Raw genomic sequence first — 27,673 nt, forward strand, 5'->3', positions numbered from 1 at the left:
CAAGAAATTTAGTTCAAAATCCTAATGTGATATAAGTAAAATAAATAAAATTCAAGTAAAAATATATAATGATAGTTATTAATTGGCTGAATTTTACAAGGAATCTCATAAATTTAAGTTAATATGCAAACTTCTACTTTACTTTCCCATGAAAGCTTTTAAATGGTTATATTATTCACATAATGTAGTCATTGGTTTAGTCATTGGTTTCTGTGGATTTTAAATTTAAACTTCATGCTACTGGAGTACAGTAGATTATATTGGATTTAGTCAAACTTCTTGTGATTTTTCTTGGTAAGTAGAACTTATAAGTAAAGATACCCAACCCAATAAACCAGATTGAACAGAGCAAAAGCTGTTGGGAAAAATATTCGTGAGTAGGAATCAATTTTGGCAATGCGTATGTGAATCCTCCCTTCCCGCCATGACCCTGTTTTGCAGTCCTCAAAGCAGCAGAAGAAGCTGGCACAGTCTTTGCCCTCCAAACACTGGTACCCGTAGTCATCTTCTCCTTGTGGCAGAGAGATGCTGTTCATTGGGATCAGAGTGGATCCAGGGTGGAGTCCAGGGGATATCTGAGTGAAACAGTCAATGAAAAAGATAAAACAGCATTAAAACAGAAAAAGATCAGTCTGTTGCCACAAGACTAGCTCCAAAAAAATTCAGTAAGAATAATCTTAGTTTCCCAAAATCAAAGTGGTATTCCAACCTAATGTGATTTTACTTTATAATTTACTTTGTATATTAACAGTATTATTTTACATTTCAAAGATCATGCAGAGAAAAACACCCCTCAAAAATGAAATGTGTTACATTTTTAGAATATGATCCATCAAAATATTAACCACAACTCTAATTCTAAAAGAAAATGAAATGCATATTTTTATATTTGCCATAAATGTTCATTTATTATTACGTCACATTATGTAACTTTTTCATTTAACTAATAATGACAAAAATAGCAAAGGTGACATTGACAATTCAGCAAGTCTTGAAAAGCTGAAAATGAATTTAAAAAATGGTATCATGGAAGTTGTAGTGGATAAGATCAAAGCACCACATTTGGGAGAAAGACTGGGCATGAATGAGTTAATAACTTAGGTTTCCAAACAATTGGAGTTCAAAATTTTGTCTTATTCTACCAATGTAGCTATCTTCAAAGCTAAAGTTATACTAGCACCTAATTTTTTTGATGGCTGTGATGAGTATATTTCATAACTTATATTAAATGATTGGTGCTTCCTCTTGCCCAGTAAAATAGCTACCATTATTCTCAAGATTATTTGGGACACATATCAATTTAACTTTTTATGATAACAGGTTCTGTATAATACTTAAATAATACAAATATTTTTTTTAATATGGGAAGGAGGTAGGGGAGAGTAAAGGTTAAAGGGAGCTAAATACATGGTGACAGATGATAATTAGACTTTGAGTGGTAGACACAGAATGCAATATACAAATAATGTGTCATAAAAATCTACACCTGAAACCAATATAATCTTATTAACTGATGTTATATCAATAGATTCAATTATTCACTTGGAGATAGATAGATGGATAATCTATATATATCCAGAAGGTATCCAGCCATGCAATTTCAAAAAGAGAAACATTTTATTGAAAAAGATACAAAACACAAGAAACCTTGTACCTAGGACAATGACGCCTCAGACCTCTACAAAGTTGGCACCTTCGAACCTCACACAGTTCTCCCATTGCCATCAGCTTCCCCCTTGTATTTTCCTTAATCTAATTGATGATCTGAAATCTCTTTCTTTTCAGAAGTGATTTTAGTTTTAGGAAAGACCAGAAGTTGCAGGATACCAAATCTGGGCTCTGTTGGAGTGATTTGATGTTTTGCCAAAAAACTCTGCATGAGAAGTGAAGCGTGAGTGGATATGTTGTCACGATGAGGCTGCCAATCACCAGTTGCCCATAGCTGTGGTCTTCTGAATCATCCAAATAGTTTATATAGAGGAACGTTTAAGCTTAACACAAAATTTGATGCAGATCTGTTGTTAATTCATTATTCAATTCAATCATTTTGAATGCAACAGCCACACAGTACACATGCTCTCTCAATGGCGTCTATCACCCCCACTAACTGGTACAGTGAAGTCGTCATTGTTCATGCATTTGCATTCCAGTGCACTCTCCTTGGTTGCCAGGTTACATCAATGCCTTGTAAACCACTCTTGATATAGTAACAATGGCTGGATTTTTTCTAGACAGATTATATATATGTATAAAATACATATATTTTATAACATTTTTATGATGTCTGGGTTTTTATTGCTTTTTTGTTACTTGTTTTAATACATAGTTTATAACCACTTTTGATATATCCTCTTTAAAAATCAAAATGAGCAACGACAACAGCAATAAATATTAGCTGTTGCCAGCTGAATATATAGGGGTGATGGACTATATATAGTCCCTGTATGTGCACATATAATATATATGTATATAATTATGTAGATATTCATACATACAATATGTACATATGTAAACAGCATACAAATATGTGTATATGTATATATGTGTGTTTACACATCTACATATATAATATATACACATATGTATACGTATATACACTTAATTAGGCAAGTTCAGAATTCTATGGAGCACTAAAGCAATCACTTTGGAGTCAGAAAGGTTTGGGCAGAAATTCTAGTTCTGCACAATAGAGCTGAATGACCTTGAACAGGAAATGCGACTGTCTGCCCTATGCTGTATAATCACAATAACGATACACAGATGTACTGGGTGCTTAAATGAGACAATGCACGTAAAGCACCAAGCAAAATATTTGAAACATAGGAAGTATTCAGCTGCCAACAGCTAATACTTATTGCCGTTGTCATAGCTTGTTTTGATTCCTAAAAAGGATGTATCGAAAGTGGCTATAAACTATGTGTTAAAACAAGTAACAAAAAAAGCAATAAAAACCCAGACATCATCAAAAATGTTATCAAAAATAATTAGTGAGCCCTTAAATTAAATGGCCCATACAATATGAATGAAGATGGCAGTTTATTAACTCTTATCCTTCAGTATTTCTGCATATTTCACAGTTAAGATGTGACTTTACAGCTTATTATAATTACTGGTTATGTCTAAAGAGCAAACACAATGCAGACATCATAAAAGTTGTTTTAACCTGATCTAAATTCTTTCTAATAATCATGTTTATTATTTTTAAATCTTAAATTTAAAATAAATATATCACCAAGCTATGAATTAATTATGGTATGGAAAACTAAAAATTAAAAATCAAGGATTCTTAATATTTAGATATATTTAACTCTATTTTATTTCAAAAGAGGAACACAGAATCCAAAACAGAAAATATTAAAAATTTGATATATGCAAAAAGAAGCAATCACATTTTGTGATATTTAAAAAAGTAAATGCATTACACATGTCATAGTATCCTTATTAGAAAGAAAATGTGCAGCCCAAAGATAAGGAGAAATGCCCTAAACCTAAATAAATTCATGAATCTACTCTCTTAGATGTTATGAAAAGCAGGGGCAGTAGATTATTAAATGTTAATGACAGATATTTTCAGGTTGGCACTAGGGGATACTTGACCAGACTCCTAAATTTTACTGGAACACTAAAATTCTGTGCAAAAATTAGACAAATTGGTATTCATTTTCTCGTCACTTGATACTCCACTAGCATAGTTAAAATGCTAGTCAGAGTGGAAGTGATTAAAATACAAGTTTGGCATTTGGCAATGTTAAAGCTATATGGTATAAAACAGATTCCATATATCACTCAGAACTACCATAGTGGAAACACAGCATGTCTGTCAGCAGATAACAATTGTCTGTAGTGGGAGGATAAAAAACTAAAGGGCACAGAAATGGAGAAAGACTGCAAGTGGGTCATTTAAGAAAACAGACTCATCTTTGTGGTCAAAATCAGGCAGAGTGCCAATGGCCACTGACCACTTTCCAGTCTCCTGCTGCCCCCTCCCAAAACATCAAAAATTCAGAAATTATTCTTTCACGAATGATGAATGTGAAAAATATACTTTATAAGTGCTGAGAAAAAAGTCAAAGACCTGACACAGTATCAATAAAAGAAAATATTTTGACTGACAAGATTTACCCAGAAACCACCAGAAGATTAATCTGAGAATATAAATATACTAAACCTTATTTATCTGAAGTAAAACTGTATTACCCACCTTGTAACTTTTCAAGTAAAGATCTTTTGCCCCTTCCCAAATAACAAGCACTGGAAAACTAAATCAGTTTAAGTGTTATACAAAAAACTGAATAGAATTTTCTTTTTCTTCAAGCGATAAAGCTTTTAGAACATACCATTTTTAGTACTTCAAAAAAACCACTAAGAATATAGCTGAACTTAATATTCTAAAAAAATTGATTATATTCTCCTTATTATATATGCATATGTATCTGGTTTTATATTAAATTATAAATTACATTTATTAATATATTTAAATATACAAGACATTTGAGGTGTTAAGAAACATTAATATCAATGAATATTAGGTAGTAAATAAAACATTTATGTACAAATTATATTTATATATGTGTTTATAAAATATAACTGCTATCATCACTAATTATATGCTATTAAATATTACTAATGTGATAGAAAACATTATTAGGTCGTGTTATTGATATTATGTAATACTGACTAATATTACTATTATTAAACTTCCCATTTCAAAAGTTGCACATGAAAATGCCAACCTAAGCATAGGTTTTCTCCACTCCACTTTTGCGAAGTCTGTCAGAAATTCAAATTAGAAAGTGCACATCATTGTTAAAAACATATAAAGCTGAGTCTTCATGATGATGAGGTACCCATCAGCATGTCAGAATTTCAGATGAATTTGTAAAAGACAAAGAACAGATGGGAATAGGCCAATGCATAAAAGAGACCACAGGAAACCACCCTTCAGAGGAGCCTCAGGAAGTAGGAACACGAGTGTGGGAGTCGTTCTTCCCATCAGAGCTTCCCACTCTAAGGTAGGAAGGAATAGAAATGATAACCAGAAGGGGAAACGAGACATTAAGTGTTTTAAATGTCCATCTACAGAGCAGCTGCACCTGTTTGAACTACTGCTCTTCAACTGGGCATGCAGAGAAGTAGTGGTTCCGACACTTTGGTGTTTGCTTCTGTAACATCTAAAAATAATAAATAAATAATTTCATGCTACCCTAGCAAGGATTAGGGCTCCTGTAATGTCCTAGTAATATCCTCGTCATTCTGGAGGGTGCATGTGTGTATGTTTGGAAGCAATCAGATGCCGTGTTTCCCAGACACATGTGAAAGTGAAAACTGACAGCTGCAAACTTAACAGTTACATTCAAATACACAGGTCTAGTGGAGAGAAATTGCTAGGAAATTTCAAGGTAAATCAACGATACAAAAGAAAAAAATAATGATGAACCACTAGAATGACTAATTCTAATAGTTCAAGAAATATAAGAGAAATTCATAATTAGATTACTCAGAAAGACTTGAGATACTTTGTCCATTTAAGTTAAAAAGGAGGGAAAACAAAAAAAAAGGACAGCTCTCAGAAATTCAAGTTACTGTAATTTAAAAATCTAGAGCTTTGTAAAACACCATCTTGAGGAAATTGACCAAAATATATATACAAAAATAAAATATCTCAATAAAATATATGATAGAAAGAAAATCTGGGATACATAGATAATTAACCTAAAATCCATATAAAAATAGTTTTGGAGGGGCTAATATAAACGAGTTGCAATAAAGGATAAAAAAATTCTCAGATAAAAAATAAAAATATTAAGCAACAAGGAAATGAATGAGGTCAATTAATTTTTACACTGTTGAGAAACAGATGATAATGAAAATTTCAAGTAAGAAAATAAAAGACTACATGAGATAAAGAAATAATAATTATATTGGCATTATAATTAATAATAATAATAAGTGTTCTTGATGATTTAAAGAGAGGTGAAGGCAGAGGGAGAAAGAGAGAAATGATGATTTGTTGTTCTACTTATTTATGCACTTATTAGTCGATTTTTGTATGTGCCCTGACCAGGGATCTAACTTACAATCTAAACACATCTGAAGGACTCTCTAACAAACTGAGGTTCTGGGTCAGGGCAGAGTTAGTCATGACAATGATTAACAAGTAGAGATTTAAGTGTGTTATTTAAAAATTTTACACTAACCAATCTAATAATTATGAATGGTAAGGTAAAACATTGAAGGAGAAAATAGGAAGAAGACAGGAGAAATTTATAGTTTTCTGTCCTTTATACCTAAGAGTTATAACTTCTTTGAAATATGCTACTATAAGAATTAGAAATATAATGGAAATAATCAGAGGAATTAAATAAAGACATGTTTAAAATGTGGTTACTTCTGAGAGTTGGGAACAAGGGTAAAGGGCAGAGAATTTTATTCTTAATTTGCACATTTTACGTTGTTTAATTTATTCATGGGTTTCAACCATGCGCATGTAGTACTTTTAATATTAGATTTTTTTAAAGGAGATTTTTACCCCTGATTGTTCTGGTTCTTTTCTTCTCTGATAATCTATGGTGGTTTCACTTCAAAGAGATATAGGAAGAAGTGTTATTTGGAAATCAAGATAGAAAAAGAGCTATTATAGGTAATATCCATACACCTGCAGAGCATTATATGAAGTTATCAAAACTGATATTAAATGTTACTTCATGTGTTGGAAATATCCCACTTCCACTGACCCTTTACAATTATTTAAATAACCTTCTTGCTGTATTTCACGTATCACTTAGATTAAAGTGCTGTATTTGGACTCCACGTAGATTAAAGGAAAATTATTTTTGATAACATTTTTGATGATGTCTGGGTTTTTATTGCTTTTTTGTTATTTATTTTAACATATAGTTTATAGCCACTTTTAATATATTCTTTTTAGGAATCAAAACAAACAATGACAACAGCAATAAGTATTAGCTGTTGACAGCTGAATATAAAAAGACCCTTCCTGCGAGCTTTGCCCAATACCATTCAGGAAAGAAGGTTCATAGTTCATGAAACTGTATATTTATACAGATTTTCATTATTTTAAAACTCTGAAGGAAGGAAGAATGTTTATTCATATAACTATGCACTGATCAAAACTAAGGTTTTTTTCCTGTGGGGTAGGAAATGGGGGCAAACACACACACAAAGCAAAACAACTGTCCCACATTTATCTCCACTCTAATAACCTAGGTCCAGCTCCCCATAATATATTATATCTTGAACTAGTGTGGCCTTTAAATTTACCTCCCTGCCTCTTTTGCCATTCAAGTCTGTGTTCTATGCTATTTCTAATTATCTTCCAGAAACATAGATACAAATATGCTATCTTACTTAGAAACATTCATGGCTTACCAGAGCTGGCAGGAAAAATAAATTTTCTTATTATGGTCCAGGAGACTTTCCACAACTTGACATAAACCACTTTTTTCCCATCAAACCAGCTCGTTTTCTTTTCTAAGATTCCCATTTTCTAGACCAGCACGAATACAACTGTCAGTCACAAAAGAAATGTTCTTTATCTGCATCACCCAAAATGGTAGCCACTACTCACTTGAAGTGTGACAAACACTATTAAGGTATTGAATTTCATATTTCGATTAATTTTGATTAATTTAAATCAACCTAGCCATATATGGCTAGTGGCTACTCTTTTGGGCAACGCAACTTGGGGCATACATCAGTCTACTTTTTATTTTTCATATGTGAGGTTCAAATTGGTTCAAATGGTTCCCTTTGTCCTAAATGTTCTTTCTTTTTTAATATATTTATTGATTATGCCATTACAGTTGTTCTATTTCCCCTTTTCATTCCCCTCCACCCTGCACATCCCCTTTAGTTTATGACCACATGTCTCAAGTTCTTTAGATTTTATATTTCCCATACTAATCTTACCCTCCCCCTATCTATTTTCTACCTACCATCTATACTACTTATTTTCTGTACCTTCTCCCCTCTTCTCCTTCTCCCACTCCCCTGTTGCTAACCTTCCATGTGATCTTCATTTCTATGGTTCTGCTCCTGATCTAGCTGTCCTCTTAGTTTGCTTTTGCTTTAGGTGTGGTTGTTAATAATTGTGAGTTTGCTGTCCTTTCACTGTTCATCTTTTTTATCTTCTTTTTCTTAGGTAAGTCCCTTTAACATTTCATATAATGAGGGCTTGGTGATGATGAACTCCTTGAATTTGATCTTATCTGAGAAGCACTTCACCTGTCTTTCCATTCTAAATGAAAGCTTTGCTGGATAGATCAATCTTGGATGTAGGCCTTTGGAGTTCATGACTTGGAATACTTCTTTCCAGCCCCTTCTTGCCTGTAAGGTCTCTTTTGAAAACTCTGCTGACAGTCTGATGGGAACTCCTTTGTAGGTAAAAGGAAAAAAATGACCAAACAGAAAAGGATGAAGAAACAAGAATTCAAAAAAATGAGGAGAGGCTTAGGAACTTTCAGGACATCTTTAAATGTTCCAACATCCGAATTATAGGGGTACCAGAGGGGAAGAGGAACAGACACGAGTGAAAAACTTATTTGAATCAATAATAAAGGAAAATTTCCCCAATCTGGCAAAGGAAATAGACTTCCAGGAAATCCAGGAAGCTCAGAGAGTCCCAAAGAAGTTGGACCCAAGAAGGAACACACCAAGGCACATCATAATTATATTAGCCAAGATTAAAATGAAGGAGAGAATTCTAGAAGCAGCAAGAGATAAGGGGACAGTCACCTAAATGTTCTTTCTAATTTGCTCTCCTGTGAACCACAACTCACTCTTCATTGAAGTACTTCAACAGTATCATACTTTCTCCGGAACCTTCTCTGTCAAGTTGCCATCGGGAGCATGTTTACGACTCTTCGAGTGAATCATTAGACTTGAATGGAAGGAAACCACTCCATTCCACTGCGGCTCTTCTCAGCACCGCACACTTGTTTGGTTGGTGTGCCACTGTGTTGGAGCATGAACTCCAGATATTCCAATATGAACATCTTCTTTAAAAGTATCTTTTACTTATAGACAGCGTAGAAAATACTTTGCTTTTGAAAAAGTATTTGAAATTAGTCATCTAATTGCTAATTGCCTTGTAGTTTCTGTGTTTACCTTGTACTTCTACATTGGACTGTTACTTGTATTGCACTTTATTATCTTGCATTTACATGCCTAATGTATTTTGCTATAACTAGACTTAAAGATCCCTAAAACAGAGAAGACATTCTATTGTTTTTCTCTACAAAGTATCTTGATCCTGGTTGATGAAATAAATCTCCATCACTTTACATTTTAATCAAATTGAGAGATTACTAATAAATTCTATGCTTAAATGTGAATATCAGAAGACTGGTGTGGGTAATACAGTTTCTTGATGTTTCTAATTGTCTATAGGCTGAATATTCTAGTTTTATATGAACTACTCTTCAGTTGATAGGTTTACTACTACTACACTTCTGTGACCTTCAGTTATTTTAAAAGTGTTTTTAATTATAATCCAACATAGTTAACTTCTTAATTTTTTAATAGATATTGACATAAACATACCTAAATCATATCCTTAATGAGCAGAAATAAAAACAAAAAATAATAGCAAGTGGACATCTCTATACTTCATAAGTGCTCTCATATTGATTTACTTGATTAGCAATAATATATGAATAAACGGGGAAGGAAGTCAGATTTGATTACTATCCCAGTTTTTCACTCAAAGTGTCATTTATTATTGAAAGAGATCATAAATTACATAACTAAATGGAAAGAAAAAAACTATAAACTTTAATTTTAGGGAATGGTTTTAAAGAAAATAGTGTTTATTCAGTAATACATTAAGTTTAACTTTTGAATTTGAAATTTAGCACCCTGAACTCTCATTTTATTTTCATTTCTTCTTTTCACCTTTAGTATTCTGTTTCCTGAGCTTATGGTAAATTTTAAATGCTCAACATGAAGATTTTTTTCTTAAATAAATATTCTAATACAGTGCCTAGAACATGTGTCCTTAATAAATACTTGGTAAATGAATAAATAAACATTATAATTTTAAAGTTTGCACTCCACTTTTTAGCTTTTTGAGAAAATGTCACATGCAGCGTGATTGAGAACGAGTGATCTGGAGTCAAAGTGATTTAGCTGCAGCCACTCATGGGTTGAGTATCCTTCGATGTTATAATATTAGTAACTACATTTATACTCTTAGAATGAAATTGCAAAATCCACATGCAGTTGTACACTGCCTGGCTTTCGTTCACAATTTTCATAAGCAAAATTTTCAAGGTAGTAACTGAACATAGCTGTGGAGGAGGAAATGATGAAGTGGAAAATCCAGAGATGCGCTTGGCTTAGATTAGAAGAAAATGGAAGAAAACCTGCATTTCTCTTTACCTAAAATTTAGTAAGTCAGCATTAAAATTGATGTCATTGCCTTTTGGTGGTTTTTCCTTTCAGGGGTTATAATATGTTTATGCATAAGTTAAAACAATGCGAACTTGAGAAATTCCCAGGTTAATTCTACAAGGTGAACTTCCAGTTCAAGGTGAATTGGAAGTTCTCAATGACAGTTCTCAATGTCAGTAGTGTGCTCTGCTTTCTTGGGATACTGTAGGAATCTGAAAGCAAATTCACAAAGATTTGTTTTCTGGAGTATAATATGAGAAGCAAAATATAATTTACAAGTATGGTGAATTTCATAACAAAACTAATCAAAATGGGGGAGAGAAAAAAGCATTGAACCCTAGAATTTACAAGGTTAGGAGATAATATAGAAAACTATGCCTCATTACATAATATCTAAGGTAGGCTCACAAGCTTGCCTCCCTTGCACAGCTATTTTATACAGTTTTCATTTATTTGGGTACTTTGGAACAAATCCACTTTGAAAACATTTTCCGGAGTCAGCATGAAACACTTTTTTAAATTAATGTTGGAAAATTGAATGTTTACTTTCTGAGTTCTCCGAGGAAAGGAAATATAGACAAAGGATTGCAAACTTGAGCCCTGGCACTAAAAAATATCCTGGTTTGAGTCTTAGATCCTTCAGTTCCTCGGGCTGTCCTTGTGCAAATCACTGAACTCGTACTCATATGCGCACAGACAAAACCACACATGCAAAATACTTAGAGGCAAGCCTGGGATTATCACCATTACATATTACTTTAAGGTTGTGTAATTACCATTATAACAAGAAATTATAGTCAGAAATCCAATCCTTGAATATCTTAGAATCAGTTCTAATATATCAACTCGATGTGATGTAAGACTGACACATGATTGGGAAGAGGGAGAAAAAGAGTATATTTAATACAGATACCAGGAAAGAACTGCACAGCTCTGACTTTCAGACACAGCTGAATACTAACATTAAAGAGGAATCTTTGTCTCTAACAGGTAAATTAATGTGTGGACCACCAGTTGCTTAAATTCCAGTTACTCACATAAACATAGAATATCTTTATAGAATGATCTCAAATAATGTTTTAGTTATAAGAACCCATGACTTGGGGAAAATTCACGGCATCCAAAACCAGTCTTGACAAAGGCAATCCAAGAGACTTTCCTAAGGGAAAATACAAATACATTTTCCTTGGTGGGCAATGCTAGGTACTCCAGTTTTATTTTCACTTTATTTATTTTTTTTGTCAGGGTACCTCAAGCACCCATGTTAGTGGATGTAAGTATAACACGAGTATTCAAACCAGTATCTCTAATAGAAAAGTTGCTATTTATAAGATAGATTTTTCACATACCGAGGCCTTGCTTTTTATCTTTCTGTCTCTAGCCGTCTTTACTTTTTTGTTGCTGGTAAAATAATGCAAAGTGCCGTATTCCATCAAGGCTGCGAAAACAAAGATGAAACACACAGAAACGAAGAGGTCCATGGCGGTCACGTAGGAAACCTTCGGTAACGACTTCCTGGCTATTGTACTCAGAGTAGTCATCGTCAGAACGGTAGTGATGCCTGGGCAGGGACGGAGACAAGGACAACGGAAGATGAGAAGGACCCAAAGAGACCATTTGTATTCCTTCATCAGATTTGGCAATATTGTAAGCAGAAATAAACAAAGGACACAAAAGGGTATGATTGCTGTAATTCACAGAAAAAATGCTGGTAACCATAGCTACATTACGTTCACTGTGTTCTCTGTGCTTCTGTGTTTTAATCATCCAAATTCTGAGGACTGCAAGGAGAGGAATGCCTGACCCCATCCCTCCTTTCCTCCACAGTGATAGACTATCCAGTGTTTAGCTGTCACGATGCTTCATGCAAACTTACCTTTGTTCCGCCCTGCACAGAGGTATTTATTTTATTTATTTGTTCTTAAAAGGGATACTTAGAGTAGTGCTGATACAGGGTGCAGCCAAGAGGGGAGCAAAAAAAAGATTTGGAATGGTGTCCAGAACTGAAGATGTATAGCGATATTGGAGAGACATATAAGATGTCCTCACCCCTTCCCCCACAGGTGTGAGTTGGGGGAAGGGACACATGGAGCAGGAACATGCAGGGCTGTTTTGTACAGCCACAACCTTGCAGCTAATCCATGGCACCGTCATTTAACATATCTATAGCCTTTGGCGGGTCACTTGGATATGTTAAATGGCTGTGGCCAGGCTTGGAGCCAGGGTGATGAAGTCAATTTCCCCCAAGATGTAACTAGGGGGCAGGTGCTCCAAGTTACAGCACCTACGTGGGAGCTTGAAGAAGATCGACTCTAGGACATGGGGCTATACCTGCCCAGACTAACGATGGCAGCCCTAACTTGTAATAATACAGAAATACTGGCAGGTGTAACTGATCGTGGGAGGAGTCGGAAATAGTGGTATAGAGGAATACTGGCATGGGGATTTAAATCCAGACACGGCAGCCATTGGGAGGAGAGCCATGCGGTTTTGGGCTAGTGAGGACCCCCTCTTGGGAAGGTGAAAGAGAGAGCCATGCAGCTTTGTCAGAATGGAGATCCCTGCAGCCAGGTGAAGAAAAAAGACACACTTTTGGTGGAGTGTGGACCCCTGCAGCTTTGGTAGAAGAGGCCCACAAGGCTTTGGGGTGCTCCCTTTGGCCACGCGGCCTGGAAAGCAGGAGAGACTTTGACTGGAAAAATGGGTACAAAGAAATCTTGCCAGTGGACCATGAGAAGGTGCCCCCATGACTTTGGATTAATTGGAGATCCTGCCTGGACAGCGACACAGCTGACAGTGCCAGTGGCCTGGAAAAACGAACGTGTGCTCTTTTCCTGATTTATGGTACCCAGAGTTAGGACAGGGGGAGAAGGGAGCAGTGTGTGTGTGTGTGTGTGTGTGTGTGTGTGTGTGTGTGTGTAGGTGTATACCCTAAAGGACTTTGATATTTTAATGAATATGTTAGGTCTGAATAGCATTAAATAAACATTTTGTTTCCTTTTCACAAATCTCTGGCATTGAGAGATATCTTTACAATTGGCGACTGGGCCCAGTAGGAGGGTCCGGAGGGTATTACTATACCAGCCTCTGGAGTCCGGGGGCCCCAGTGTATCTGTTCTGTAACAGTTTTTTTGGCATCCATGAGTGGGCCAAATATTTCACCCCCTGGACCTCTGCTCAGTAACACTGCCTTTAAGTCTTTCTTCCTTTATAATATTAGCATTATAAAGCTATATTTTCTCCTTTAAGCAATGCTTTACCTGTATCTTCCAAATATTTATATATTAAATACCTATTCAAATTTAGTTTGAAATATTTTCTGATTTCTCTTTTGAGCCAAGGGTTATTTAAAAGGCCATATTTCAATTTTGAAACACATGAAGATATTATAATCTTTATGATTTTAGTAACTTGTAATTTACTCTTATTTTTGTTAGAAAATATACCCTGGGAAATTTTAGTCTTTTAAATTTTATTGAGATATTAATCAAATTCACCAATATTTCTTTCATGGCTTTCCCTGATCAAACTTCAGCAATAATTCCCTATCACATTTGGAATAAAAACCCAAGTCCTCAAAAAGACCTACTAAAACTTACATAATTTAAGTATTGCCCACCTTTCCAATCTCGTTTTCTATCACCTGTCAGTCAACTCTAGCCACAGTTCTCTTCCTGCACTTTAAGCTCCGCCTGATAAGGAAGATCCCAGTTCAGAACCTCGTGGTTCTCCTGCGTGAGCAGTCTTTCTACCAGACACCCACCAGGTCAGCTGCCACACTTCTCCGTGTCTGCTACCTCCTCAGAGAGGTCTGGCCTGACTCCACGAGATAAAATAGCAAACACTATGTCTACCAACTCCCCTGCCATTCTGTAGCCATTTTTTGCTTTCTCTCTATACATTTATCACTCATCGACATTTTACTCAGTGCTTTTGTATTTGTTCATCACTTAAATTGCACCATAAATACATTGCCATAAACATAAAGGTTTTATAGATATTGTTCACTGTTAATATTAAAGCACCTAGAACATTGTTCCTCCCATAAAAAAGCATGTAATGAAACTTTATTAAAATATAGTGTTGATTAAATGAGTTCAGGGAATTTTATATATACATATATATGTATACTTAAAAATACTTTATATCCCAACTACATAGGACCCACAATTATAAGATATATTCTCCAAGTAGAATATTACTTATCTTTACAATTGATTTCCTAATACTAAAAACATTAATTCATGCAAAAATAAATCTACAATTGGCTATTCTTTTTATAACACTCTGGCATATGATTTTAGCCTTCATACGAACCTATTGGAAGAAATTTGTGTTCACTCAAATTCTCTTTGGAAAAAAATACTAGAATAACATTTAAAGACAAATATGTAATACTAAAGTCATGTTCAAAGTAGCATATACAGAATGTAACCAGTTATTTACCTTAACACAAAAAGTAATTTGAAATAATAGTTGTTTAAATAGGAAACAAAATTCAGGTATGAGCGCATCTTATCCACCAGCTATGTCTACATTTCTGCTTAGACTCCTGGAGGAGCTGCATTTAAAGTACAGAGCTGGGTGCCTCAGGTTTGATCTTGCCACTTTTATGTAATTTGCATTTCAGTTTTCAGTAATGTGATTCACTTCCTGCACTCTTCTTGGTAATGAATCGATTGATCAATGCATTGTCTTTGTATGTCAATACATGAATGTAAGTTATCATTTTTAAAACAAATATATAGTAATTAGAAACATTTTTATTATATGATGTGGATTATCGAAATAGATTACTACAGAAAGAGAACCAAAGTCTACTTTATCAACTATGAATTACAAATCACCTTCTAAATCAGTGCTATTCTATAAGAAACTCTCAAAATATTCACAGACTAAGCACACATTTTACAGATTACAGAAGCCTAAAGCTCCTTGTTCCTTTAGAACGGTTGACTGTTCATTAGCACTATTGTGAGAGCAAGGCACTTCACAGCCTTCTAACTACACACCAGTCAATAAATGTGGGCTATTAGGGGTTTAGCTAAAATGAAAAATAAATCTTGATGAAAAGTGATTGAAAATGTTGAAATTCAGTGATTTGGTATCACTGAATGTGTCACATATATCATGTGTCAATTTTTACTGTGTTTATGCTTTCTTTGGCCTTTATTAGTAGGAAAAAAAAGAAACCTTTTCTAAAATTTCAAGCTCTTTGCAATGCTTTTTTTGTTTGTTTTTCATATATGTATTTCAACACCATATTGAAAGAGTGTCTGTTATTTTTGCTTGATTTTTTAGTGTAGAGAAATATTTTAATATATTAAACTTTACACTTCTATCACACTAAAAATTGCAAAAGTCCCATGATACTGTAGCATGATATTATAAGTCATACCCAGTGAGGTTCTTGCAGGCACGGCATCTTTATTGATCCAAAAAGACACCCAGGAAAGAACAACCGTCAGAATACATGGAATGTAGGTCTGAATGGTGAAATACCCCATTCGTCTGCTCAGGTCAAAGAAAATAGTCATGATAACATAATCCCCTAAAAGAAAAAAAAAGGTTTATTTTGGCTTTAAAAATATGTGAAAGTATGCATTCCAACCCACAGATTTAAATGCCAAAGCTATATCACTATTTTTTTTGTTTCCTTCTTACCAGAGATTGTGTGGCAAATTTCAGTTGAGTTCCGCAACCCTACAAATGCAAACTGATACAATCTCCAATATTTAGGATCAGCCACTTCTACAGAAGGCTTTTTCCATTTATACTCAATTTCATTTTTAGGGTATCCATCTAGATAATAAATCAAAATAAAATATATATTTTAGCAAAATCAAAATCTTTTACTCTTGTAATATCAACATTATCTAAATACAAATTTTTAAATTCCTCCTCATATTTGTATTATAGTATATATCAAAAGTGGAAAATACTGCATAAAATTCCTCTGTATATTTTAAAAAATAATCATATAATCAAGATATAGAACCTTGCTAGCATCCTGGAACCCTCATGCATACTTCATTATTTTCTCTCCCAACTAGAGGAAACCACTAACCTGATTTCAGTGATAATTCTTCACTTGATTTTTATAATAGATTTTTATATGCATTTGTTAAAAATGTAGCTTAATTTAGTTTCATTGAACTCTGCTTGATGGATGCGCTAATGAATACATTATTTTGTATTTTCCTTCTTTTAATATATTTATGCAGTGAATTTTTATACATTAATTTGAGTCATGCAACCGTACTTATTTGTTTATTGTTTCTAATAGTTCTTTTGGTGGATTCTCTAGGGTTTTCTATATATCGAATCATGTCATCTGCAAAAAGTGACACTTTTAATTCTTCATTCCCAATTTGGATGCTTTTTATTGCTTTCTCTTGCCTGATTGCTCTGGCTAAAGCTTCCAGATCTATGTTCAATAAGAGTGGTAAAGTAGACATCCTAGTCTTGTTCCTGATTTTAAAGCAAAATATTTTAGTTTCTCACTATTATGTATAATGTTAGCTGAAGGTTTGTCATACACGGCTTTCTTATGTTGAGATAATTCTTTCTATACCCATTTTACTGAGTGCTTTATTTACTTGATAAGATTATCTTTATCATTTGTTTTATTAATATAGTGCATTACATTGATTGATTTGCCTGTGTTGACCCATCCTTGTGCCCCTAGAATGAACCCACTTGATTGTGATGAATTATTTGCTTAATTTTGTTGAGGCTAGTCATGTGACCCAACAACATACGGCCTATCCTTGAGAATGTTTGATGAGCATGTATAATTTGCTGTTCTGAGATGAAAGGCTCTGTAAATGTCAATTATGTCCATTTGATCTAATGTGTCATTTGGGGTTGCTATTTCTATATTGATTTTCTATTTGGATGATAGAGCTGTCAATGGAGTATTTAGGCCCCCAGCTGTGATTGTGTTTTTGCCCATTTTCCCTTTGGTACTATTAGTAGTTGCCTCATACATTTTGGTGCTCCGAGATTGGGTGCATATATATTGAAAAGCGTTATGTCTGCTTGATGTAGTATCACTTTTGTCATTAAAAAATGTCCATCTTTATCCCTTGTTACCTTTGTTATCTTAAAATCTATTTTGTCAAATATAAGCATGGCTACCCTTTCTTTTCTATGGATGTTATTTGATTTGAGAATTATTTTCTAACCTTTCTCTTTGAGTCTTTGTCTTTGCCACTTTGATATGTCTCCTAAAGGCAGCACATGGCTGGCTTTTGTTTTTTGTATCCAGTCTGCTGCTCTGTGCATCTCCATTTACATTTAAGTTGATTATTGATGGATGAGGATTTTCTGTAACCATTGTATCTTTTGTCATTTGGTAGCTCTCAGCCTCCATTGGTTCTTCTTTTTTGTCTTTGTGCTGTTGTTTTTGCTTGGTAGTATTGCACACTTTTTTCATTTCCTTTTTAAGTTATTTGTCTTAGTTTTGGAGTTTTTTGTGTGATTACATTTAGCTTTATGAAAAAGAAATTTTCATGTATACAGTAGTCATTTTTCTTTTAATGAATCTGATCCCCATCCTCTTTTGCAAATTCAGAAATGCAACCCCTCCTTTTAATGCTTTGGTTAATGAAGGATGTGAAGGATTCAAATCCCAATGACATTAAAGAAAAATAACAAAAAAACTCATCAGATTTGTGTGAAACTATAAAAGACCTTAAATATCCAAAGCACTACTGAGAAAAAAAAGAACAAAGCTGGTGGTTTCACATTAAATGACTTCAACTATACTACAGAGCAACAATTAAAAACACAGCATGGAACTGGCAGAAAAACAGTTATACAGACCAATGGAACAGAATTGAGAGCTCAGAAATGAAACCATGTATATACAGGCAAATAACTTTTGACCAAAATATCAAAAACAAGCAATGGAGAAATCAAAACCTCTTCAATAAACGGTGCTGGGAAAATTGGAAACCCACATGCATAAGAGTTAAACTAGGCTACTATTTATTCCCATGCACAAAAATTAATTCAAAATTGTTCAAAGACCTAAATATAAGATCTGAAACAATAAATTACGTCAAAGGAAATATAGGTAGTAGACTCAGGGACCTTGGTCTTAGAGACGATTTTATAAATTTTACCCCAAAAGCTAGTGAAGTAAAAGCAAAAATAAATGAATGGGACTGTATCAAACTAAAATGCTTCTGCACAGCAAGAGAAATTTCAATAAAACAAAGCAGCAACTGATCAAATTGGAGATGATATTTGCAACCAACAGCTCTGACACGAAGTTAATATGCAAAATATAAAAAGAACTTAAAGAACTCAATAACAAACAAATAAATAATATAATTGAAAATATGGAGAGGATCTGAACAGACATTTCTCCAAATAAGACAAAAATAGCCAACATATAACAAAGATGCTCAATATCACTAGTTATTAGGGAAATACAAATCTGCAATAAGATACCACTGGTTAGAATGGCTATTATCAAAAAGTCAAGTACTAGAGAAGTTGTGGAGAAAAGGGCACTCTCATTCACTGTTGGTGGCAATGTAAACTGGTGCAGGCACTATGGAAAACAGTATGGTGGTTCCTCAAAAATTCAAGAATAGGGTTACCATGTGACATAAAAATCCATCCTGGGTGTCTACCCTAAAACTTGAAAACATATATCTGTAAAGATATATGCACCCTTATGTTCATTACAGCATGATTCACAATGGCCAAGACATAGAAACAACCATAGTGTCTTCAGATAGATAACTAGATAAAGAAGATGTGGCATACACACACACACACACACACACACACACACACACACACACACACACACACACACAATGGGATATACTACTAGGCAATAAGAAAAGATGAAATACTGTCATTCACAATAACATGGATGGACCTTGAGAATATTATGCGAAGCAAAATAACTCAGTGCATAAAAGCTTGTGATTTCACTCATATATGGGACATAAAACTGAAACTCATAGACATAGACAACAGTATGGCGGTAACCAGGGAGAAGGGTGTGGGAGATAGTTGAGGGTAAAGGGAGACAAATATATGGTAACAGAAGATGATCCGATTTCTGCTGGTGGGCACACAATGAAGTAAAAAGATCAAGTAGCATAAAAAATCTTCCCTTGAAACCTATATAATGTTATTAACCAATGTCACCCCCCAAACTTTAGAAAAATAAAATTTTAAAAATAAAAATAGAAATACAAGAAAAATTAATATATTCATATCACCCATGCTGTAGCTATAATAAATGCTTACATTGTAAAAATGTACTAAACATTTCTATTTTATTATTGCACAGTTGTAATGATTTGTTTTCTATTAATAACCTTGCTGCTAGTAACATGATTGTACATCCATAACAAAACACAAATATAAACCGCTTTCTCTGAGATATAAAGGTTTTTCTAGACAGTATCCAGCATGTAATATTAAAAATAGGATATTTTTGAAGGAGACACAAGGAACATTGTACATAAAAAAATGATGCCTCAGTTCCTCTTCAAAGTAGGCACCTTGGGACCTTACGAAGTTCTCCCATCCCTGTCAGTTGCCCATCTTTGTTAATTGGAGCCCATACATGTCCAGCATTCTCAGGTGTTCTACTTACTGCAGGCCTTCCAGAATACAGATCACCTTTAACAGATGATCGGCCATCTTTGAAGCATCTGTGCCAGAATTTATTTGTGCTTCACTCATTGCATGGTCCCTGAAAACCTTCTGAATCGCCTAACTAGTTTCCGCAGAGGAATGTTCAAGCTTAATGCAAAATTCGATGTAGAATTATTGCTCTAGTAGTTCATGCATTTTGAATGTGAGAGCCACACAGTACACATGCTCACTCAAATAGCATGCACCACCTCCCACTGATTAGTACAGCAAAGTTGTCATTGTTCATGCAGATGCATTCCAGTCTACTCTCCTGAGCTGCCAGGTTACATTGATGTCATACAAACTATTCTCATTATATTAACAGTGGCTGGATTTTTTTTTCTAGACAGACCTCAAGTACCTACATAGAGACTAGTCGGATCATGGGTTAAATATAATTTCCACTTTATGAGACAATGCCAATCTATTTTCCATAAAAAATATATTACTCTATTCTTTCACTCGCCGGAGTGTGAAAGTATAAGTGCATCCACATTCTCATTAAATTGATATGGAAAAGTGTTCTTTATTTTTACTGATTTTTAGACTGTATTTTATTCCATGTTTTCCTATTATTAATGAAACCTAGCAAGTTTTAAATATTTTATTAGATTCTTAAGTTTCTTTGTAGAATTGCTTGTTCAATTTACCATTGCTTTTTTGAGATTTCCCTTTTTTATTTTTTGTCTGAATTCTTTACATATTCTGGATACTAACCTTTTGTTAGTTATTACCATTGAAAATGCCTTTGCCTATTTTTAGCTGTCTAGAATTCATTCTTTCACAAAGGATATGTTTTTATTTCTGCAACATTCTGGAAAATTCACAAGGACATTTTTGGACCAATAAATTGAATGAAAATTGGCTTGCAAATTCTTGTGAGGTCAGCTTATTACTAAGATCTCTCAATGAGTTATTTCACCATGGTATACTGATTGCAGAAGCAACTTTCTTTTTAGACTTCAGTGGTTGTGGAGGGGGATGGTAGAGGAAGCCTCATGTTACACTGTGCCCAGCCATTTGTAAACAAAACGTATGTGGAGATTTTATTCTATTAGATTTCCAATGTACAAGGCTGTCAAAATCAAAGTTCAAATTCATCTTGTTTGACAAATGTCATCAGGTCAAAATGGCTCCAGACTTTCTTATCTTTCTGGCCTCAATTTCTTACATGGATTTTTGTGGGCAACATTTTCTTTCTAGTAATTGCTAATACACTTTTCAAAAGATTTAAAAATATACAGCTTTAAGTTTGTTTCAACCAAAGGGTTGGTCTATCATATTAGAGAAACAGAATCCACTGTCAAGTTCATAATTTTCTGAACCAAATTCATGATTTGTACCAGGAACCCCTCATCGGCCATGCAATGAAAAAGCCATTACCTCTCGGCAGACCTGTTTAATGTTTTCTCTTCCCCTTTTTCATCTTCTCTCATAAGTACTTTAGAGCTTTACCTGCTGTCCCTATTTTTATTCCAGTTTATTATCCTATAGAGACAATACAGTGCAGTCATAGTGCACAGAAGTGTGGGCACAAAGAAAATCAGTGAGGCAGTTATGTAAATACTCTAAATCGCAGGCTAATAACTTTTAAAACAGGAGCTGTAGTGAAATCTCCCAAATATATTTGTTGTGAAATGTTAATGCAGAAAGCTTACTTCTCTCCTATAGCCATTATAGACTGCCTGGAAAGAAAACATGATTATGTTTATGCCGGTGGTGCCCAGCTGCATTAGGGATAAATCTTAATTCCCAATAACAGAAACCAAAATATCAGAAAAGTAATTTAGATATGGTAATACAGTCGAACACAATAATTGCTGTAATTTCCAATATGTGCATATCAACTATTCCTTGAGTGTTTTTTATGGACCAAGTCTTTGCTATGATTTCACTGTTATTAATTGAGAAGTTAATAACAAGATGATGAGTTAAAAAGGACATTTTAGTAAGACAAAAATTATGAAGGAAAGTCATGAAAATCATTACCCAAATCAAGAAGTTATTAAGGATTTCGTAAGTGAAGAAGTGCAATATAATATTTATAAATTCATACATTCTATTATAAACATATTCTAGAATATGCTATATTAAAATCAAAATTCAAAAGAAAGAAAATAGAATTATACAATTCACAGGTACAGGCAATAACAATTTTAAAGTTCATTTTATATGTTTATAACACTTGCTTAGTTACATATTATCTAGAACAGCTTTTTCATAAGAATATATGTGAGGATAAATATGTTAGTACATATTAAATAAAATTGACAATATAAAAAGATTCTAATTATTTTCTTGGCACAAAATATTAGATTTTATACATATTATTTAGCTCTAATCTATAATCATTTCTCTCTGTTTCATTCCTTCTTTTTCTAAAAATTTTTTATTGTTGACACTATTGCAGATGTTCCCATTTCCCCCCCCACCTTTGCCCACCTCCACCCAGCACCCCCGACCCCTCGGCACCACACTGCTATGTCTATGGTTTACCCATATGTGTTCTTTGGCTAATCCCTCCACTTTTTTCCATTGAGTGCCCCTTTCCTCCTCCCTTCAAACAGCTGTCTGTCTGTTCCATTTGACCTTGGCTCTGTTTCTATTTTATTCATCAGTTTATTGTGGTCATTAGATTCCACATACGAGATCAGATGGCATTTGTCATTCTTTCTTTTGAAGAAAGAATGATACATTCTTTTTTTCATTTCTTATTTTGAAGAAATAAGAAAACTTATTTCTACCTAGCATTTCCAACTCCTTAAAGACCTTGCAAATGTTTGCTATTCATGTAGTAAATACTCTTCAACAAGCCAATCTGTGAAACATCTTTTAAAATCCAGTGTAACACAGTTAATTCATGCCTGAGGAAGATTAATGAAATTTGAGTTATTTTTTTATTCATGGTAATGCAATTACATTTTAACACAAATCTTATTTTAAGTACTTCTTTATTTAAAGAAAATATAAGAAGGACACTTGGATAAAGCTAAAATTTACAAAGAATGATACAATAAAATATATATATTCACTAAGTATTTATTGTCATTTTCGATTTAAGTATAAGAAACAAATGCCATGGTAATTATTTTATCTAGGGGAGCTGAACATAATCAACACTTCTGAAGATTGCATGATTTAATTTTTAACATTTTAAAATAAACAGGTTCTAAGCCTAAAATTCTTGACTTTATCATGTATTTCATCACTTACAGCTTGAAAATTCCAGTGGGCAGGAGTGTTCATCCATAGGGAAGTTATGAAGCTGAAGATAACATTCTGCATTAATTGTCAACCTATTTAGATGGAAAAATGGATATTAAAAATGAGAAATAATTTTAAGCACTAACAGTATTTCTTTACCTTTCAAACATTGTTTTGGTCTACAATAATGGACTTTGATATGTTAGAAAATAATAATTCTAAACTCTCAAAGTTTTAAGTGGTCACATTATAACATTCATAAATAAGTCAGAAAGTCCTAATGTTTTGCTCTGTAGTGAACTAAACCATCTCTGTATACATTTACTATAATCTCTTCTTACACTTGAACATTTGTACTTCAGGAGACCAACACATGTATGTGGGCTCCTGTGGGCTTGCACGTACACACACACACACACACACATGATTAGCAGAGTGTGAACCATTAAGCATGGTAATTTTTATTTTAATTTATCATGATCATCTTTCTATTATGGGTTCTTCATAATAGGCAAGTATGTTCAAGGCAATAATTACATTTGAATTTTACATATCAATATTCATTTAATCCTTTATTAAGGATGTTTTACAACCTCACTGAAAATCAGTGTTACACTGAGAAGTGTTTCTAAAATGTTGCAAAATAGAAGATTTTAGTGTATGAGAGTGGCTCCGTGTTCCCTTGCAACCTTAAAAAATGGAAATGCACGAGTTGATCAAACATTAGTATGGGAATTAAGCTTGAACACTGACACATGTTCAAGAGCATTACCGTAGAGTGTACAGAACTCGCCCATCGTTCCAAATTCGAAGCAGACGGTTGGGAGTTGTTATCCAATGAGCATCAGATTTTCTTGAGTTTCTGAAGAAAGTGTCAGGAATCCAGATTTTTCCAACCATATTACTATTAAGCATAAGCACTTTCATGGTACTGTTGAATTTTAAACGACTGTCAAACCAGGTTTGGGCAAAAATTATGTCAATCGTGTATTCCTAAAAGATAAAAAGAAGAGTAATGACATAAAATAGTAAGGCCACTCTTTTAAATGTTTTCTTTAGACACTTGAATCTGTTATTTAAAAATCCTGTAAGTTGATAGCACTTAAAATCAACACTTAAAATCTAAAACTTTTAAAAAAATTGTTTCTGTAAGTCATGTAAAGATAATACAAGATTTTAAATAATTACCACTGCTAGTGTGACTTTGTATTTTTTGGAAATTTTACTCAAGAATTTATAATATGTATAACATAGTCATTAAGCACAAAAGCAAATTATCTTAATGTTAACAATTATATTACTATTTTGATAGTCACATGGTGCTTAAATCACAGAAAAAATTACCAAATAAAAAATTCAGCTGTAAATATTCACCAAGTTTTCTATTATGATTATTTAGATTACTATTTTCAAATGTTTTAAAGCAAATGCACGTGCACATACCCTATTCTTGGGCAGCTTCCCAATAGTTATCTTCCATGCCTCTCCTAACCTCCTACTTCTCAAGCCAAATGCCTTTTCCTTAGGGTAAATTATGCTTTATCTAAGCACCAGCTTCAATGCAGATGAATGATTAAACACTCAGAGTCTAATAGTGTAATCTGTGTTAATAACATGGTTTCTGGTTTTAATACTAAGTGCAGACAGAAAGAAGTCTCATTCTTTTGATGAGTAGACCATTCATAGATATGGTAGATCTCAGGAAGAGTATTTAATTAACATAATATGCCAGAATTTGGTATGTTGTGCCAGTACTTTGGTATGTAATAAAACAACAGAAACTGCTTAAAATAAAGGAAAAGGCATACTATGTGCCAGGATTTGGGCTAGGCAAAGATCTAACATTGGCTGATAGAGGGAATTTCATGCTATTGGTAGGTAATACTTAGCTGCAGTACTCCAAACCAATAGGGCATTAAAAGTGGGATTTGAGAACTAACGTGTCTAGGTATGGGATTTAGCAAGCATCTCTGAAACTCACTTAGCAACAACGGACAGGCTCTTCTTTAAAATGCCTGTTTATCTCAGTGCTAATCACTGTTGAAGGAGTTATGACTTCCAAAGGGTCAAACTCTCCCTTGGGGAAATGCGAAATATTTTTCTACTCAAAATTATTCCCTCAAATTAGGATCAAAAAGAGAAAGACATCTTGATAATCTGTCTTCCCAAATCCTTAACAGATGTTAATAATTCCATACTCTTTTAAATTGCTAATCCTTAACAAGTGTCTCACAGAGATAAGAAGGTCATGCAAGTTTGTTCCATTTTATACGTAATTGAAAAATCAAATTTTGTTCTCTCACTTGAATTAGTGTCATTCCAGAAAATGATCAAATTGTGTTCTTGTACTTCATGTTCTTATGTAGAGGTTATAATAACGTGCATAATAAATAAACAAGAGAAACATAAAAGAAACTTTCATTTACCCAGAACAAGTACAGAAGCTTCTAGGTAAATAACCTTATTTAAAGATAAGAAATAGTGCTTTATACATTTGAGATCCAATGTATAGTATGAGACTTACTTTGTCTCCTTGAAATTCAGATGAGAAAACATCATTAGTGAACAAAGATGAACTGAGTGAGCTTGATTTCTCCTTTTTTAAGATTTTTTTTGTTTATTTTTAGCGGAAAGGGGAGGGAGAAAGAGAGGAAGAGAAAGATCAATGTTCAGTTGCATCTTGTGTGCCCTTGCTGGGGACCTGGCCTATAACCTAGGCCTGTGTCCTGACTGAGAATTGAACTTGTGATGATTTGATTCCTAGGCAGGCACTCAATCCACTCAGCTGCACCAGCCAGGGCTTGATTTCTAACTCTATTAAATAAAACCATAATAAAGGAAGTTTATGTAGTGTAGTTTTCCTATTACACTGCCAACTTTCCAATTGTGCTGTGTGTCTCACATTTAACTAGCTAATTCAATGTTACTGCTTCTCAAGTAATAGAAGAAACTTCACATAAGATGCAGACCTGCCTAAATAATTATTGTAGGGGCATAATTTCATCATGAAATCTGGTTGATCATGGTCTCGTCTTTTCACCTGGACATTAATCTCTCCCTGAACTATCTATTCACATGGCCAAATATCATAGTGGGCCAAATAATGGTTAGCTACAAATCAAATCTAAAGGTTACAGGCATGTTGAGAAAAGGGACAGTGTAGTTTGCAGGGCAGGATGAAGAACCAAGGAAAAGTTGACATTTCAGTAGAGTAAAAGACAGTCTGGAGGAAAAAAATCCCCCCTCTCTCCAGGTATTCAGTCTTTTCTCTTAAAGCTATTATCTGATTGGATAATGTCCACCTACCTCATGAGAGGTCATTTGGTTTACCCCAAGTCTACTGATTTAAATTTTAATCATATGTACAAAATGCCTTTACAGCAACATATAGATTTGTGTTTAACAAATATCAGAGTACCATCGATTAGACAAGTTTACATATAAAATAAACCTTTGCAGAGCTGTAACAGTAGGAATGAACATTCATAGATTCAGAAAGACTTTGCAAAACTTATGCATGTTTCATTGCTAGACAAGTTTAAATGAATACTTGCTGTCTGAAGTAACATATACACCTAGTTCATGCTTCCTGTGTGAGTAGATAATCTTTTCACTTTGTCCTCTTTCTGCTCATTCTATCTCTTCATGAAGTTCGCTCCATATTTTTCAACTGAGTAAATGGAATATATTGTAAGTGATTTACCAGTAAGTTCTTGTCTATTTTTCATTCTTTAAACTCCAAACTTGATCTGAATGAACTCTCTCAAAGTTTAAACTTAGGGTGGATTTAGTTAGGTAGAGTTAAGTCAGTTGGATACAAGACCAATTTTGAGAATGGAGGAGCGACAAAAAACTCAGTTGTTAATTCTTTCCTGCCTTCACCATTCCACTGAATTTCATCCAACACAGATAACCAGTACCACCTAACTGCCAACACCACTGGGCCCCATTTAATTCACTTTTCACTGGACTCTCAAGTACACTGAAAATTAATTATTAATTATTCCTTCTTTATGAAAGAAGGAACAATAATTTCTCAGATTACACAGTATCATCTTCTCCTGGTTTTTCTCTTACCCTTTGACTTTTCTGAGTATGTCTGTTTTCTGCACCTCTTTCTTACATCTGTATTCTATATGCCCTCATTTTCACATGTGGTCCTTAGGTCTGTATTCTACTTCATCTGCATTTTCTTGTGGATCATTTCATATATTATTGAGGTTTTTAAATATATAAACAGTTTAATTTTAATTTTATTTTTCCATTACAATTTAGTTCCCTTATATCCCCTCCCTCCAGCAATCACCACACTGTTGTCCACGTCCACGAGTCCTTTTTCCTTTATGCTCAGTCCCTCCACCCCCTAAACTCACTGGCCCCAGCTTTCACC

At 34.0% G+C, this 27,673-nt stretch overlaps 1 protein-coding gene across 1 annotated transcript in view; it reads right to left on the bottom strand.

Moving 5' to 3' along the window:
• Positions 1-305: 305 nt before the first annotated feature.
• The window catches only part of GABRG1 (gamma-aminobutyric acid type A receptor subunit gamma1), a 54,513-nt gene continuing 27,145 nt past the window's right edge, over positions 306-27,673 (bottom strand). Inside the window, exons 4-9 of the mRNA XM_037151869.2 lie at positions 24,056-24,276; positions 23,293-23,375; positions 16,075-16,212; positions 15,809-15,961; positions 11,760-11,971; positions 306-575 (exon numbers count right to left, since the gene is read on the bottom strand). Coding sequence (XP_037007764.1) covers positions 306-575; positions 11,760-11,971; positions 15,809-15,961; positions 16,075-16,212; positions 23,293-23,375; positions 24,056-24,276 — 1,077 coding nt within the window. The remainder of the gene's footprint in view (positions 576-11,759; positions 11,972-15,808; positions 15,962-16,074; positions 16,213-23,292; positions 23,376-24,055; positions 24,277-27,673) is intronic.

Source organism: Artibeus jamaicensis, unplaced genomic scaffold (genome assembly GCF_021234435.1).
Source record: "Artibeus jamaicensis isolate MK-2021 breed Jamaican fruit bat unplaced genomic scaffold, CSHL_Jam_final contig_889, whole genome shotgun sequence".
NCBI classification, from domain to species: Eukaryota; Metazoa; Chordata; class Mammalia; order Chiroptera; family Phyllostomidae; genus Artibeus; species Artibeus jamaicensis.